This window comes from Oryzias latipes, chromosome 17, assembly GCF_002234675.1.
Source record: "Oryzias latipes chromosome 17, ASM223467v1".
Lineage (NCBI taxonomy): Eukaryota > Metazoa > Chordata > Actinopteri > Beloniformes > Adrianichthyidae > Oryzias > Oryzias latipes.
Window position 1 is genome coordinate 16,020,633 of NC_019875.2, and position 15,322 is coordinate 16,035,954.

The 15,322-nt window shown below is 41.1% G+C and overlaps 1 protein-coding gene across 2 annotated transcripts in view; it reads right to left on the reverse strand.

Moving 5' to 3' along the window:
• Positions 1 to 13,176: 13,176 nt before the first annotated feature.
• LOC101173893 (cAMP-specific 3',5'-cyclic phosphodiesterase 4B) overlaps positions 13,177 to 15,322 on the reverse strand; it is a 72,982-nt gene continuing 70,836 nt past the window's right edge. For both annotated transcript variants that reach the window (XM_023965353.1, XM_023965355.1), the window contains one exon: positions 13,177 to 15,289. In XM_023965353.1, coding sequence (XP_023821121.1) covers positions 14,915 to 15,289 — 375 coding nt within the window. In that variant the 3' untranslated portion in view covers positions 13,177 to 14,914. The remainder of the gene's footprint in view (positions 15,290 to 15,322) is intronic.

The following is a 15,322-nucleotide window of genomic DNA, read 5'->3' on the forward strand; positions in this document are numbered from 1 at the left end:
TTATAAATAATGCAAAATAAAAGATAAAAATGTTGCACTCATGCATTCATGATCCAAACAACAATTTTTTTATTTTTCAAATTATAAATTAGAAGAATAGGGACCATATTGACATAATAATAATAATAATAACAACAACAAGTTGCAATATTGGACATTGCACAAATAATGAGCATATATGCTAAGGAAAACTACATTTTAACATATAATTATTACTTTTTTTCCCCTTCTAGTTTGTCTTTTTCTTAGAGCTCCAAAGCACTTAACTCATTCAGTCAATTGAGAAAAAAGTACAGGACTGGAATCATCTGGACCAGCTTTAACTAATAAACCTGGCAGAACACAAAGAACCTAAAAAAAACAACACTATTTTGTTCTGATGACTTTTGAGTCTGTTAAGAATTTTAAAAGAACCAGAAATTTAATCAAGCACGGGGAGAACAGCCACTACAGTTTCCTCACCACCATCACCAAGAAGAACTTAAGCGTTTTTTGTGCACCATCTGCTTCTCTTCAAAAGCTGGAATGTAGAAAAAGTTGCTTCATAGCTAGTGAGCAAGAGTAACTTCAAAGTAAATAAAGATCTTACATATTTGCCCTCTATGGTACCAAATTTTCCATTCGCACACTGGTGGCAGTGAAGGACACTATTTGCAAATAATAAAGATACAAAGGTTGACTCCTTCGATTTGTATTTGAGAACAAAAACCAACAGGAGCAGGGAGTTAAAGATGATGTCCAGCTGATGATATGTTGCATAAAAATACTCTGAGAAGACCAAAAAAGGGGCAGTTGTTTAAGATTTCTCTGAGCTGCACATAGGCCCATATATCACACCACGTGTTGACATTCTAAAAAAAAAAAGCAAACGGCCGCATTTACTTATCAGTAAAGCCACAACACATTTTTCACAGATTGCTTCTGATTTGTTTCTGTCTTAGATTTTCAATGCAAATTTTGTTGACAAGTTAATTTTTTTTTAACTGTCTGGCTGCATCTTCTCTGGACCATGTAATCATTTTCAATTTTAAAATACAAAAAACATCAAATGTAGGCAAAGAGTAAAAAGAGAAGCTGCTTTGATTCTTTAAAATTGGAAAATTCTAATCTAATTTAAATCAAAAACTGGAAAACAAAAAATTAATAAGGATTATTAATATAATTCCTTCACAGCTTGGGAGGTCAGTCTAAACATCAGTTTGCCCACTCCTGTTTTAGAACCTGTTCTTTTCTTTTAACTTAATTAGCCACAGTTTTCAAGCAAAATATATTGCTGAAATAAATCCTCTTTCTCTTTAATATTTATTCAACATTATGAGACGCATCTCATCCATTGTTCTCTTTCTGCTTTAACCCTTGTGCTATCTTAGATGACCCCACCCTTACATTGATGTGTTCTCCCTACCATGACAAAGGTGGATAAAGGTGGAAAGATTTCATGTAATCCATGGACACCAGTGAAGATCACAAATCATTGAAGAAAAAAGGTTCAGCGCACTGTCTAGTGGGTCTAGATGACCCAATTTCCAATGTTAAAGTGCCTATGATAGCACAAGTTTTACAAAAACGCCAACCACATCAGAGGCTACTTCATGGGTTTGTTATTAACTTTATTTATTTATGCTTTTCCTGAAGTGAGTTTAATGCTAATTTTGCCAAACTGACTTCAGACGGATTTTAAGGTCGTCCCATTTAATTATATCGAGATATATTTAGGCTGCATTGCTTTGCCTGATGAGTCTTAGTGCCTTTCCAGTGGTGTAGGTTGTGAGTCATGGGCACCGCTCTCTGTACACAGGCTTACATCCAGACACAAAAGGGACGTAAACACCAGCCATCCCGACAAGAAGCCACAATCATCACTTTTTCCTTTCAACTCAGGCCAGTCACAACATTGACTCTTATCTGCATCCTTCATCTTCTTCATGCCGAGCAACGTGCAGCCTGGCCCACGTTTGAGAGGCCCATGTTGAGATGAAGGTCTGGATGTGTGTGTGTGTGTGTGTGTGTGGGGGGGGGGGGTACTGAAGCAGCTGTCTGCCACAGTAAGTGGCAAAGAGGGGGGGGGGGGGGGGGGGGGGGCAGCTGCCCTTATTCCTGTAATAGAGTTCAGCTCAGTGGGCTCAGAGGAAGCCGGGTCAGAACTCCCAGACTGTGATGCTATCAGATTCTTATTGGAAGTTACAAACAGAGTGAACAAAAAGGACTCTGATTTCTTGTGTGAGGAAGATAATTTGAAAAATATTTCAGTTTAAGGGGAAAGAAACAAAAAGATGAAAACTTTTCTCTGAAAAAGGGGAGGCGTTGATTTCAAGGCTCAGCACGGTGTTTTGGAAAAGTGAGCCGCCTGTGCGTAATCAAATGGAGTCTAGGAAACACAGCAGCAGGGCATCGCTGCACAGACCTGTCAGGTCAGCCCAGTCTGCAGGAAGGACACATTTTCCCTTCGTTTGGTTCTAACGTCACCATGTCGGGTTCTGATCCAAAACGCACAGCTGACTAAACATCACAGTCTCTGCCGTTTGTGTTGCACCTCTGAGAGGATGTTTGCTTCCTCCTTAGCTGAGTTGAATTCACATTGCGTAGGCCTCCCTCCACCCTTCAGTGTCTTTTGACTCCACCACAGAGCTTGCCACTGCAGCGCATGTTGAGCATCTCCTCCCACGCTCTCCTTCAGTCCTGACACACCAGACAGCCGCATGCTCTCCCAGCTTCCTTGAGTCAGATGAGGACACTCATGGATCCGTGCAAAATCCAGAGAAAAACATTCAGATTCAATCAGTTTTAGAGCCAATTCTGCTCTTTAAGCACCAAGCATGATTGCTTCTCAAAAAACAAAAACTATGAATAAAAAGGAGAAAGTGAAGTGAAATGTTGCGCAATCAATCATCTGCCTTTCTATGTTTTCCTTTTTTGTAGGAGCAACGTCTGTCTGTTGTGCTAGAAACATCTCTGGCGTGCCAACAGATGTGGCGTTTGTGAGTGTGTTTCATGATTTATTTCCCATTCTGCGATAAACTGATGGTCGTGCATGTGGTGCTGCATCCCCACAGGGGGTGTTCCCTTCCACGTCCAAACAATTCCCGAGCGGAGAGCATTCTGGGTAAAAAAAAAAAAAAACCCTTAGGAGTAAACACAAATGTCAAGTCCCTAAATGCATCAGAATTAAATGGGATTTGACACAGAAATGTGCTTTACAAGCTGAATTACCAAGACATCCACACAGTTTTAGTTCCAGTTTATCACAACAAAACAAATAAACACTGTTATTTTATAAAAATAACAGTTTCTTATGCTTTCGTGTGGATTCAGTGGGGGTGTCTGACATGTTTGCATGGGAAAAACAATGGCATTTAAGACGACTGGCGTCACCTTTGATAACCCGATGACTACTGCCATTTTCTGGGAAGGACGTATCCTGTTATTGTCCTAATCCTGGATTTTTACATTTCTGAATTCACAAAACAGAAAAAATGCACACACAAACTCACACATTTGGAGAAAGAGGGGGGCCCCAGAGGAAGCTGCCTCGTGTGATCTCTTTCAGATTTATTGTGTCCCTCAGAACGTCACTTCCTAACCCATCTGTCTCTGAGTTTCTCCACAGCATTCACGGTTACTGAATTGCGCTGGAATCCCCCGTGTTACACTGCAGCTCTGCAGGTCACTCCTCACAGTCAGCCCAACAGAAAAACAAACAGCAGCTGGTTGGGAGAAACTCCAGGAAGACATTTATTGTAAAATGGAGAGAGCAGGGTTGTTTGGCTGGAAGGGTTCTTTGTCCTCTTTTGCTTTGGCGCCGTTCACAACCTGCTTGTTGAAGTGGAGACAGGAGCAGCTGTCAGCTGGAGCCAGTAAGAGCATCTGATTGGGTCTCTGACACGGCCCAGACATTTCAGTCTGGCCAGGCGCATGCCACCTTCACCTCACTGACGTCAGCCACTAGAAGTTTTTTTTCCTGTCTTTTTTTTAATCAAACTTCTTTATGGATTTGGACCACCACCATGCAAAACATCCCGCAGTTTTCAATAAACAGCCTCTGATAAATTTGGAGGAGGGTGACTCAGGATGCTGTTGTCATGCAGATATTCTCAAACAAAGCCCAAACAAAGCATCGACAAGTGACCAAAGTCATGTTGAATTGATCTCATTCACCAAAACCACAAACTGTGATTTTTATAAAAATGAACAATTACCTGTCAAAACTCCTTTTTAAAAAAAAAAAAAGTTTTTCAGATTTTACAATGTAAAGCCTTTGCATAAAACCCACAGAGCTATAGTATAGTAAAGACCCATGACTTTTTCCTCACTTTGTAAAAACCTGATGTAAAACACGTTTGACAAAACCAGAAAAAAGTCGTAACCCTTGTGCTATCCTAGGCACTTTAACATTGGGAGTTGGGTCATCTAGACCCACAAGACAGTGAGCTGAACCTTTTTTCTTCAACGATTTGTGCTCTTCACTGGTGTCCATGGATTACATGAAATCTTTCCACCTTTATCCACCTTTGTCATGGTAGGAAGAACACGTCAATGTAAGGGTGGGGTCACTAACACAGGAGTGATGTGATCTCTTCTGCTAGTTCCTGCTAACAATATAGCTGCTGCGTTCTGAACAAGCTGGAAACTTCTTAAGGAACTCTTAGGACACGCTGCTAACAAGGAGTTACAGTAATCCAGCCTCGATGTAACAAATGCATGGATGAGTTTTTCAGCATCACTCATAGAAAGTATATTTCTGATCTTAGCAATATTCCGCAGGTGAAAAAAGGCAGTACTACACGCCTGAGATATGTGAGCCTGAAATGATAAATCCTGGTCAAATAAAACCCCAAGGTTTGTAACTGTGGAATTGGGGGCTATACTTATGCCATCCAGGGAGACTATCATAACATATATTAAAATCTTATGAATTGTGTTTCTGCAAAATGCTGGCTAATGAAATTTACAAGTCACAGTAAATTACAAAACGTATCCAAAGCTTCTGACATTTGCTATAATTTAAAGTATTTATTTTAAAATATTTTTTTGTAAATCACAGAAACATGGATGACAACTCTTCCAAGCAGAAGCACTAATCTTTGACCTGAGTTACTTCATGTTATAGGGTGTGATCAGGAATATTACAGGTAGATAACATCGACTTATCTTTGAAGTCCTCTAATTTAGTCAAATCCTTACCCAGAAATCATCTCTTTGTGTTCATGTTTGGGTGCTTCTGTTGATCACGTCCGTCTGATACTTATCTGTTTGGGTCAAGGTGCTTCCAGCCATGGGAAAGTGAATGCCCTGAGGGCTCAGCACACAGCATCTCTATCTAGTCTTTTCCTGTTTACATTTCTGCCACAGTTCAATGAACTCAGACGGATGAGAAGTCATTGGTGTCCGTACAGGGAAGTGATAGACTTCTTTTGTTCACGGTTACAGCTGCTGATCTGAAAGCATGACGTCAGCAAAATGCCACGTCAAAGGTTGACTGGAAGCAAGATCATGTTTGTGAGCGCCAATATGGAAACTGAAGCAATGAGGTTGGTATTAAAGCTCGACATTTCAGGTTTCATTTTTACATGAGCATAACAACATCATGTTCTCCTTTGGAGCTGCAGATCTGTTTTCAAGAAGAAGAATAAAACGGAGACTGTAGGAGTTGATTTGGCTTCTTTGAGTCCTACAGCGGGTCAAAAAGTATTTATTTAGCCCCCAATTGCGTAACTTCTCCCACGTAAAAAGATGAGAGAGGCCTGTAATTTGTCTCATAGGTATACCTCAACTCTGAGAGACAAAATGAGAAAAAAAATCCAGAAAAAAAAATCAAATTGTCTGATTTATAAAGAATGTAATTGTAAATACCATCAATAATTCGTTACCCTTTGTTGGGGATGATAGCAGTCAAATATTTTCTGTTACTCTTTACAACGTCTTCACAAACTGTTGCTGGTATTTTGGCCCATTCCTCTAATCCTCCTCTAGAGCAGTGATGTTTTATGAACTGTCGCTGGGAAACACAGACTTTCAACTCCCTCCAAAGGTTTTTATGGAGTTGTGATCTGGAGACCTTCAAATGCGTCTTAGGAAGACACATATTTTTTTTCAACAATAATTTCCAAATGAATTCTTTAAAAATCAGACATTTCTGGGTGATTTTTTTTCTCATTTTGTCTCTCATAGTTGAGGTATACCTATGTTGAAAATTACAGGCCTCTCTCATCTTTTTAAGTGGAATAACTTTCACAATTGTTGGCTGACTAAAGTGAATGTGATTTATAACAGCGGGATTAGATGAACTAAGCCAAAGATGATTAGATGATTAGATGAACAAGTAAAAGTGCAGAGAATTGTGACAGTCCTTAGTGGTTTCACCTCACAACCCAACTCTTTAACCCTTGTGCTATCCTAGGCACTTTACCATTGGAAGTTGGGTCATCTAGACCCACTAGACAGTGCTCTGAACCTTTTTTCTTCAATGATTTGTGATCTTCACTGGTGTCCATGGATTACATGAAATCTTTCCACCTTTATCCACCTTTGTCATGGTAGGGAGAACACGTCAATGCAAGGGTGGGGTCATCTAAGATAGCACAAGGGTTAATGCTGACTATCAAGAGCAAGCAGACCCTGGATGACAGTTTTTGAGTATTTGGTATGACTTGACCATTGATGCAAACTCACGACCTTTCAGTCTAAGGGTAGACAGGTTCAGAGCACTGTCTTGTGGGTCTAGATGACCCAACTCCCAACGTTAAAGTGCCTAGGATAGCACAAGGGTTAAACTGTTAGTTATCTTATTTTCTTCAAGTTTTTTTTAAAGAATTGCAAACACAAAAGAAGGTTCATAACAAAAAGGTTCGGAACCATGCAATTCCAGACAGTGTATTCTTACTTTGGTGCTTTTTCAGTACATGTAACAACAGAACTTGCCTATATTTTTTTCACAAATCAAAAAAACCACCTCCCTTAGAGCATCCAGATCATTCATAATTTAACAGGATCTTATCCTTTTTAGAAATTAATATGTTTGAGGTTGTTAGAATCAGAAAAGGGTTTACCACAATTCTCTTGTAGACAATTTTTCCTTTGAATAAAAATTGTTTAACCCTTGTCCTATCTTAGATGACCCCACCCTTACATTGACGTGTTCCCCCTGCCATGACAAAGGTGGATAAAGGTGGAAAGATTTCATGTAATCCATGGACACCAGTGAGGTTCACATATCATTGAAGAAAAAAGGTTCAGCGCACTGTCTAGTGGGTCTAGATGACCCAACTTCCAATGTCAAAGTGCCTAGGATAGCACAAGGGCTAAAGCAAAAGTATGCAGCAAGTTTGATAGCCTCCATTTCTTTAATTTAGTTTATACATCATAAAAGCTCACAAATCCAATACCTTTACACTGTGAGATGTGAGAAACTTTGTATTTTTTAAGTTATCGTACTGAAATCAAAGTTTGCTTTTTGCCGCCACATCCTTCCTGCATCTGCCACCCGCCAGCTCTGTGAGGTCACACTGTAAAAAAACAATCTGTAGAGTGCGTCAGGGCTTCATTTCTAAAAAAAAAAAATAGAAAAAGGTTTTCAGTGCAAAGGTGACAAGCCTCAAGCAACTGTTATATTTTCTGCATGTCTTGTTCTGATGAATATATATGTAGATTTTTATGCCTCTATAACTAAATTTGGTTTAGCAACGATAGGCATCCTCTATATGGTTGTGTTGCATTGCATGTTATGTTTAGCTGTAACCCTTGTGCTATCTTAGATGACCCCACCCTTACATTGACGTGTTCTCCCTACCATGACAAAGGTTGATAAAGGTGGAAAGATTTCATGTAATCCATGGACACCAGTGAGGTTCACAAATCATTGAAGAAAAAAAGGTTCAGCACACTGTCTAGTGGGTCTAGATGACCCAACTGATATTGGTAAAGTGCCTAGGATAGCACAAGGGCTAAAGCAAAAGTTAACTATGGAGTCCCACAGGGCTCAGTTTTAGGACCCATCCTGTTTACGCTTTATATGCTACCCCTAGGAAACATAATCAGGAAACACAGCATTAATTTTCATTGTTATGCCGACGATACGCAGTTGTATTTATCCATGAAACCTGACCAGAATGATGATATAGAGAAACTGAATGTCTGCACCAGAGACATCAAGACCTGGATGACAATTAATTACCTCCTCTTGAACCCAGAAAAAACTGAGGTCATTATACTAGATCCTGAAAACCTCATAGGTGCTCTGTCTGCTCGGATTGTCTCCCTGGATGGCATAAGTTTGGCCCCCAATTCCACAGTTAGAAACCTTGGGTTTTTATTTGACCAGGATTTATCTTTTAAGGCTCACATATCTCAGGCGTGTAGAACTGCCTTTTTTCACCAGTGGAATATTGCTAAGATCAGAAATATACTTTCTATGAGTAATGCTGAAAAACTCATCCATGCATTTGTGACGTCGAGGCTGGATTACTGTAACTCCTTGTTAGCAGCGTGTCCTAAGAGTTCCTTAAGAAGTCTCCAGCTTGTTCAGAACGCAGCAGCTAGATTATTAGCTGGAATTAGCAGAAGAGATCACATCACTCCTGTGTTAGTTTCGCTCCATTGACTCCCAGTTGATTCTAGAATTAAGTTCAAGATCCTCTTGTTAACCTATAAGGCCTTACATGGAATGGCCCCGTCCTATATTAAGGACCTCATAGTCCCTTACCCTCCAATGAGAACACTTCGCTCGCAAAATGCAGGACTGCTTGTGGTTCCTAAAATTAGTAAAAAGTACAGTTGGAGGTAGAGCGTTTAGTCACCAAGCCCCTGTCTTATGGAATAAGCTCCCAGCTCATGTAAGAGAGGCCGACTCAGTTTCTACATTCAAAGCTAGACTGAAAACATTCCTCTTTGGACAGGCTTATTGTCAGACTAGTTAGTATTCAGAGATTATTTAACTTAATGTTAATGTGTTTAAATTAAACTTAATAACAATAACTATTTGTTTTAAAGGCTGCTAGAAGTTGAATCTGGGGTAGCTATGGTGCACTGGGGTTCTGTCCTCTTTTCTCATCTACTTCTACGCTTCCTCTCCTCTATTTTTGATCATTATTTATCATTTAGTTCTTCATGCCTCTGTTTGGTACAGTGCGATTCATGTATTGTCCCTCTTTCCCTCTCCCCTCCTGGGGAGTGGGAGTGCTTCCAGACTCCAGTTGGCTCATCCGCGCTCCAGTTCCTGACCGTTTACCTCGCCTTTGCTCCTGCTCCTACACCTGGCTGTGGATCCTGCCTCTGGCTCGTCTTTGACCCGTCTCTGCTCTGTACCTGACCGAGTACCTCGTCTCTGCTCCCGCTCCTACACCTGGCTGTGGATCCTGCCTCTGGCTCGTCTTTGACCCGTCTCTGCTCTGTACCTGACCGAGTACCTCGTCTCTGCTCACACTCTCACACCCTGACTGTCCCCCCAACCACGGCTGGATGAAGCTCGTCTGCTGAACTTTAAATATGTAGTTGTAGGGTTAGATAAGTTAATTCTTTTCTAAGAGTTCTGGTAAATCTCCTGTCCGTCCTGGGGGAGGATCCCTCCTTCATGAGGACACCCCTAAGGTTTCTTCGTTTTTTCCGGAATTCGTTTTTTTTAGGAGTTTTTCCTTACCGCGAAGGGGGGTATAAGGGCAGGGATGCCAGTATAGCTTAGTCAGTTTGTTAGTTCATTTTAGTATTTTCCTGTTGAACTCTTTGTATTCATAATCCTCTTGAGTTCATGTTTTTCCCTCGAAGCCCATCAAGATGACTGTTGTTGTGATTTTGGGTTATACAAATAAAATTTTATTGAATTGAATTGAAAAGTATGCAGCAAGTATGATAGCCTCCATTTCTTTAATTTAGTTTATACATTATTAAAAACTCACAAATCCAATACCTTTACACTCTGAGACGTGAGAAACTTTGTATTTTTTAAGTTATCGTACTGAAATCAAAGTTTGCTTTTTGCCGCCACATCCTTCTTGCATCTGCCACCCGCCAGCTCTGAGGTCACACTGTAAAATAACAATCTGTAGAGTGCGTCAGGGCTTCATTTCTAAAAGAAAAAAAAAAAAAATGAAAAAGGTTTTCAGTGCAAAAGTGACAAGCCTCAAGCAACTGTTATATTTTCTGCATGTCTTGTTCTGATGAATATATATGTAGATTTTTATGCCTCTATAACTAAATTTGGTTTAGCAACGATAGGCATCCTCTATATGGTTGTGTTGCATTGCATGTTATGTTTAGCTGTAACCCTTGTGCTATCTTAGATGACCCCACCCTTACATTGACGTGTTCTCCCTACCATGACAAAGGTTTATAAGGTGGAAAGAGTTAGGGTTACACTATCTTACTTCCTGTTTGTTTTCATTTCATATAGATAAAGTATTTTAGGAAAAAGATAGATTAGAATTACCATCTCAATGACAATTTCATTTTTTATAATTTTAGAATTATTCAATTTAATTCATTTCAATTTTATTTGTATAGCCCAAAATCACAACAACAGTCATCTCGATGGGCTTTGAAGTAAAACATGAACTCAAGAGGATTATGAATACAAAGAGTTCTATAGGAAAATACTAAAATGAACCAACAAACTGACTAAGCTATACTGGCATCCCTGCCCTTAGACCCCCCTTCGCGGTAATGAAAAACTCCTAAAAAAACGGATTCCGTAAAAAATGAATAAACCTCAGGGGTGCCCACATGAAGGAGGGATCCTCCCCCAGGACGGACAGGCGATGTACCAGAACTCTTAGAGAAGAATTAACTTATTTAACCCTACAACTACTTATATAAAGTCCAGCAGACGAGCTTCATCCAGCCGTGGTTGGGGGACAGTCAGGGGCGCGAGTCGAAGCGGAGTCAGGAACCACAGCCGGTGTAGGAGCAGGAGCAGAGACGAGCCAGAGGCAGGATCCACAGCCAGGTGTAGAAGCAGTAGTAGAGATGAGGTACTCGGTCAGGTACAGAGCAGAGACGAGCCAGAGACGAGCCAGAGGCAGGATCCACAGCCAGGTGTAGAAGCAGTAGTAGAGATGAGGTACTCGGTCAGGTACAGAGCAGAGACGAGCCAGAGATGAGCCAGAGGCAGGATACACAGCCAGGTGTAGGAGCAGGAGCAAAGGCGAGGTATACGATCAGGAACAGGAGCACGGATGAGCCAACTGAAGTCTGGAAGCACTCCCACCTCCCAGGAGGGGAGAGGGAAAGAGGGACAATACATGAATAGCACTGCACCAAACAGAGGCATGAAGAATTAAATGATAAATAATGATCAAAAATAGAGAAGAGAGGAAGGGTAGAAGTAGATGAGAAAAGAGGACAGAACCCCAGTGCACCATAGCTACAGATTCAACTTCTAGCAGCCTACTAAAAACAAATATTTATTGTTATTAAGTTTAATTTAAACACATTAACATTAAGTTAAATAATCTCTGAATACTAACTAGTCTGATAATAAGCCTGTCCGAAGAAGAATGTTTTCAGTCTAACTTTGAATGTAGAAACTGAGTTGGCCTCTCTTACTGGATGAGCTGGGAGCTTATTCCATAAAACAGGGGCTTGGTGGCTAAACGCTCCACCTCCAACCATACTTTTACTAGATGAAGTACTACATAAAATTATGCTCTTTAGCATGTTACTTTATTAGGTAGACCTTGCTTTTACTGGGTTGAACCCCATTTTCCCTTCAGAACGGTTTTAATCCTTGGTGGCATAGATTCAACAAGCTACTGGAAACAGAGTTTGGTCCATATTGACATGATAGCATTACACAATCGCTGCAGATTTGTTGGCTCAACATCCATGATGCCATTCCTTCGTTCCAACACATCCCAAAGGTGTTCTATTGGGAAGAGATCTGGTGACTGTGGAGGATATTTGAGTCCAATGAACTCATTGTCATGTTCAAGAAACCAGTCTGAGATGATTACAGCTTTATGACATGGAGCCTTATCCTGCTGGAAGTAGACATCAGAAGATGGTATTCTATGGTCATAAAGGAATGGACACGGTCAGCAACAATACTCAGGTAGGGTGTGATGTTGTAACCATGCTCAACTGGTAATAAGGGGCCCAAATTGTGCCAAGAAAATATTCCCCACACCATTATACCACCACCACCAACCTGAACCGTTGATACAAAGCAGGATGGATCCTTGCTTTCATTTTGTTGATGTCAATTCTGACCCCCCACAATCCGAAAATTTTGCAGCACAAATGACTCGTCAGACCAGACATCCTTTTTCCTATTGTCTAATTTTGGTGAGCCTGTGTGAATTGTAGCCTCAGTTTCCTGTTCTTGGCTGACAGGAGTGACACCCTGAGTGGTCTTCTGCTGCTGTACCCATCTACCTCAAGGTTAGACGTGTTGTTCGTTCCGAGATGATGGGACCCCGTCGCAATTTCTGGAAGACACTCGGCAGTGTTTTACAGGTTACTCCACTAGGGGCGGTTCAGTTAATTAACTCACCTGCTCAGCGTCCTATTTAAGCCAGGTGCGCAGTTGTTCATTCTCTTTCTTACTTTCAGCGCTCATTCGTCACCCCTCCCTCCTCCCCCGGCTTCCACCTGTGGGCTCCGGTAAGGGGGTTTTTGTTACCCGAAAGTTTTTGGGAAAATTATATCATGGAATTGAACGGAGCCTTATGCCAAAACGATAAGATGTGAATGCCAACTTAAAGAATGTGAATATTAAGTATGTGGACCATTCTCTGTAAACCCTAGATATGGTTGTGGCTGAAAATCCCATTAGATAAGCAGTTTCTGAAATCCTCAGACCAGCCCATCTGGCACCAACAACCACGCCACGTTTAACCCTTGTATCCTATGACCCCACCCTTACATTGAGGTGTTATCCCCACCAGGAAAAAGGTGGATAAAGGTGAAGGGGATTTCATGTAATCCATGGACACCAGTAAAGATCACAAATCGTTGAAGAAAAAAGGTTCAGCACACTGTCTAGTGGGTCTAGATGACCCAACTCCCAATGTTAAAGTGCCTAGGATAGCACAAGGGTTACTGCATTGAGTTGCTACCATAAGATTGGCTGATTAGAAATTTGCGTTAACAAGCAGTTGGACAGGTGTGCCTATTAAAGTGAGTGTATGTTTACAAGTCATTACCTTTTCTTTTTAGAGAAGGACACAACAATGAATCCAAAGCAGAGAGTTCTATTATACATGCTCATTTTATTAATCAGATAGAAAACATTTGTTGAGCACAACATACACCATTTTATCAATATACTGTGAGGAAACACTGAAAAAATACATTTAAAACAATGCTATATGTATTCAGCAAATAGTCCTACAGCTGTACAATGACCTGTCACTGTACACAATGTGCTGCAGTAAATGTCCAGCTTTACTCCGCCAGGAACAAAGGACTCGTAAGAAAAAAGGGGCGGTGTTGCACCTCACACAAAGGGGTAGTTGACTTTACATACTGGCTGGAGTACGAAACCAAAGCTCTCAGAACTTCTTGTGATAGCAAAATACTTTACTAAATACCACAAGACGTGTTCAGTCAAACCGTAAGTGACGTGGTAGTGCATATAAATAATGACAGTGAATATTAGCAATCAGTATTTTCATATACAAGAAAAACGTAATAAATACACCGTTAACTGTCAGCACAACACAACTGGGTGCGACAAGATTGTGCGACTCCGTGAGGATTCTCACGCACACACACACACACACGCTACCTTCAGCGCACACTGCGGTACCTTTTAAGGAAGTGTTGGCATCTCTGCAACCAGCTGCAGGACTGCATTTCAAGGTGCTGCCAAGAAAATAAAAAAAACCTAACAAAGATTCTGCCACCATCTGTGCGAAGCTGTGCACACAGTCATTCAAAGCTCAACGTGAGTCACGTTGTGAAGCGTATGGGGCTGCCAACCACACAACAGGTGTGTGAGCAGAATGGGTGGAACTTTGGGCATTGAGGCAGGAAGAGCCTCGGGGCAAAAACCTGGGATTTCAAACCTGCTTTGATGATGGAAATGTGGCCCACCTACCCAAAAAAATAACATAAAACAAAAAGAGTTTGATTTGTAGCTGGAATGTTCCCTTTGGATGTGCGATCACACTTCTCAGAGGTGGATCAAAGAAATCTTTGGAACTTTTGTTGGAATTTCAAATTTGGATTAATTAATATTTAAACGCTTACTGTCAGTAAAAAAACCAAAAATTTAGAAAAGCTAGAGTTAATGTTTTGGTTCAATGTGAGTTCGGTCGTGCTGTCCTCGTTAAACAGTGTTCCACAAAGTGCAAATCGTGCTGGGAAGTCTACTGATTATCTGAGAAAAATCCACCGAACACTTTCGTTAGAATATTGCCAGAACATTAGGAAGACTGTGAGAGACCAAAAAAAAAACAGAATGTCACCTTGTAGAAATTGGACAAACTTTACAGCTACAGGAATGGGTTCAATAAGTTACAAAACACTAAATAAAAACAGATGTGATTGTAAAAAAAAAGAAAAAAAAGGCACACAGTTACTTTTAGACAAGTGTTAAAAAAAACTACTTGGTTCGAAGAGACCAGTAGTAAGACGCCACCATGTGTAATCCAGTCTAAAAACATTAGAAATGTTCCACATAAAGAAAGAAAATGGCTGGAAGTGCAAGTTTGGAAGTTTTACTTTTCCAAGTTCATACCATCGTTAGAATCTTTGTCTGTAGTGACGTAGATTCAGACGTGCCTCCTCTTGAAGAACAGATACCCCACGATTCGGGCGCTCCAAAACAAATGGCCACAGGGTTTCTAAGCCTCAGTTACAGGGGCTCCTCACATCCAATCAGACCCTTTCAGCCTGGCAGCTTCAAAGAGCCAGATTTGCAGGATTGCTCCACTGCAATTAAAACAATTTCAACTGTTGCTCTCTAACGCAACAACTGGTTCGGCTATGTTTCCGCAGGGGAGACGTCACGTGTCGTCGTGTCTACGTCCTCCAGATCTGAGAGGTCCTCTTTATTAACGTGGTCGCACGTCACAGCTAGGTCCGTCGTCTCGTGGTGTCCGTGTCCAGCTTGGCTGTCCTGGCTGTCCATTGAGAGGTCAAACTGAAATCTACTGTCCACAGACCTCCCCTCACTGTCCTCGTGTTGGCTTCCTTCTCCATCACTGGTATAGAATGGAGGGGAAGGGCTCTGAGGGATCATGCTTTGGTACCAGTTCCTGTTGTCCTCCAGGGTGTCCAGGATGTCCTGGGCATCAGGGTGGACCAGATCTGCCCACGTCTCCCACAGAGGGTGGACAATGTAATCTATGAAGCCAACCTGGAAAAACAAAGCAGAGATGAAGTCATTCAA